The sequence below is a fragment of the Colobus angolensis genome, unplaced genomic scaffold (assembly GCF_000951035.1).
Source record: "Colobus angolensis palliatus isolate OR3802 unplaced genomic scaffold, Cang.pa_1.0 Scaffold4, whole genome shotgun sequence".
In the NCBI taxonomy this organism is placed as follows: domain Eukaryota; kingdom Metazoa; phylum Chordata; class Mammalia; order Primates; family Cercopithecidae; genus Colobus; species Colobus angolensis.
In genome coordinates this window covers 13,713,473-13,716,249 of record NW_012117376.1, presented here as the reverse complement: position 1 = coordinate 13,716,249, position 2,777 = coordinate 13,713,473, and the positions used below count along the sequence as shown (strand labels likewise).

General features: G+C 55.3%; 1 protein-coding gene across 1 annotated transcript in view; it reads right to left on the bottom strand.

The window, feature by feature from the left end:
• FCN3 (ficolin (collagen/fibrinogen domain containing) 3) overlaps positions 1 to 2,550 on the bottom strand; it is a 5,867-nt gene extending 3,317 nt beyond the window's left edge. The window contains 4 exon segments of the mRNA XM_011955564.1: positions 1,012 to 1,139; positions 1,697 to 1,741; positions 2,088 to 2,183; positions 2,460 to 2,550. Of these exon segments, the coding sequence (XP_011810954.1) occupies positions 1,012 to 1,139; positions 1,697 to 1,741; positions 2,088 to 2,183; positions 2,460 to 2,550 (360 nt within the window).
• Between the last annotated feature and the right edge of the window lie 227 nt (positions 2,551 to 2,777).

Sequence of the window (2,777 nt, the reverse complement as noted above, 5' to 3'; positions counted from 1 at the left end):
ACTATATTGCCCAGTCTGGTCTCAAGCTCCTGGCTTCAAACAATCATCCCACCTCAGTCTCCCAAAGTGCTGGAATTACAGGTGTGAGCCACTGTACCTCCTGGCCAGTTTTTTTTTTTTTTTTTTAAATATATATATAGGGTCTCACTCTGTCACCCAGGCTGGAGTGCAGTGGCATGATCTTGGCTCACTGCAACCTCCACCTCCCAGGTTCAAGCAATTCTCCTACCTCAGCCTCCTGAATAACTGGAATTACAGGTGCCCACCACCACGCCCGGCTAATTTTTATATTTTTAGTAAAGACGGGGTTTCACCATGTTGGCCAAGCTGATCTCGAACTCTTGACCTCAGGTGATCTGCACACCTCTGCCTCCCAGGGTGCTGGGATTACAGGTGTGAGCCACCGCATCCAGCCAGCCACTGCGCCTGGGCGCCCTGCGCACTTAAGTTGATCATTTAGTGCCTTCCATGAACTGGCCCTTACAGAGGTCCTCAATCCACGCTCCTTCAGTGCCAGCAGACTTTAGCCGACACCCACGCCCGCTCTCAGCTCACTCACGCGTTCCCTGCAAACCTTCTTGTACTCTGCTGCCTCCCTGAGTTTATCTTTACTTCTAGCTGGAATGCCCCTGCACACCCTTTTTTTTTTTTTTTTTTTTTTTGAGACAGAGTTTCACTCTTGTCGCCCAGGCTGGTGTGCAATGGCAAAATCTCGGCTCACTGGCTCACTGTAACCTCCGCCTCCTGGGTTCAAGCAATTCTCCTGCCTCAGCCTCCTGAGTTGCTGGGGTTACAGGCACCTGCTACTGCACCCGACTTAAGGTCCTTTCAAATGGCACCTCCTCTGTGAAGCCCTCATACTTCTTCAGGTCCCATTGGGGGTTCACTAAACATTTGTCAGTGAATTCCTCTAGGAAATGCCTTGCTATGGTGGGCTCTGGCTCCCCTAGGGGCCAAGGAGGAGAAGTGACCACTGGGCCTGGCCTGTTAGCCCATTTCTCAGACACTCACCAGCCAGCCACCCTCCTCCGTGTCCATGTCACAAAAGACTGGGAGGGCCCTGCCCTCAGGTAGGCACAGATGGTACCAGCCGCTCAAGGTGGCGCCCTGGCTCAACAGCTCCCGGCAGTTTCTGGGGCCTGGGAAAGGGAAGATGGACTCGGGGGGTGGTGCCCAGGTTATTCCCTGACCCCCACCCCCAGGCACTGGAACAAGTATGGGGCCCCAGGGATCCTCTTGACTCCTTCAGGTCCCTGAAGAGGGGTTCTAAGGAGGCTGTGGGGAGGGGCTTGGCCACACTTGGGGGTCTGCCAACACCCAACACCATGTGATCCCAAGTTCCCACCTCCTGCAAGGGCTGCCTCACCTTTCTGGCACCGAAGCAGGTTTGCTGGATCCTGCCCCAGAGGAAGGATGAGTGTTGGCTCTGATGTCTCAGCACCCCAGCGCTGAGCCACCAGCAGAGCTGGTACCCAGGCTCTTTTCCAAATCCTTCCCACTCCTCCCAGCCTTCCATACCCTGTGGGAGGACCATCATAGGGTACCCGGGCCCTTCTCCTAATCCTTCCCACTCCTCCCAGCCATCCATTCCCCTGTGAGAGAGCCGTCATAGGCGCAGCAGTCAAGCAGAGATCCCACCCTAGAGTCCAGAGACGGTGCAAAGAAAGCAGGGAGGTCTCCAGCCCCACTTACTCACCTGGCTCACCCTTGGGGCCCATCTTGCCTGGTGGTCCAGGTTGCCCTGAAATCTCAAAGGCAGAGATGCCCTGAGTCCCACCCCATGCGCCAGACCAAAAAGAAACAAGAGACTTGGAGCCAGAGGTTCAAATCCCAGTTTCACCCTTCACTCACTTTGTGATTGTGGGCAAATATCTTATCCTCTCTGAACCTCCCTTTCCTCCTCAGCAGAATGGGGATGAAACCACCTAGCTGGCAGAGTTGATCTTAGGATGCCAGGTGCCCAGCCTGGAGCTGGCACAGAGTAGGTTCCTTGCTTCTTTGTCATGGCCCCTCAGCACAGACAAAAATTGCTGCATTCCTGCCTTCCCTGTTCCCAAGATCCCAGCCCGCTCCCCAGCCTCTCTCACCTTGAGGACCTGGGGCCCCCTTCTCCCCAGGACTTCCTGGAGCTCCGGGACAACTGGGCAGAAGGACAACTTTGCTGGCTTCCAGTTCCCTGGATCCTACAGGGAGACACAGGCAGGGTGGGCACAGGGTAGACTGTCTCTTCCAGACCCCTCTTCAGTTCTCTTCCTGTCTCCCAGATTCCCTCTGTCAGGATGCTTGTCTCCTGAGCTGGCAAGGTTTCACATGCTTTGCATCCATTTGCATATATTTACATGCAGAGCCCAGATTGTGAAACTCCCATCCTACTCCTTGAGGTTGATGAGCCTTGGTGGAGGGACACCCAGTGAGGGAATGAGGAGTGGGTTGGTGAGGAGGGCACCCTAGGTGCCTACCTGGGCAGCTGGGGTGTTCCTGGGTCTTCAGGCAGGCAGGCCCCCCAAGCAGGAGGAGCCGCAGGGAAGGCAGGATCCACAGTAGACCCATCTTGCTGGGGCCACCAGGGGAAGGATGCCAGTTATAAGGCGGCCAGGCTGGTGGGAGGACATGAAGTAAGACTTCCTTCCATTGTCCCCCAGGGACACCCCACCCAGACTGGAGCCAGCAGGGGGTGGGAGTATTTCCTCCCTCAACCCCAGAGAGAAAGGGCATTATCCCTGCCCTATCCAACCAGGATGGAGTCCAACATCTTTTTTTCTTTCTTTTTTTTTTTT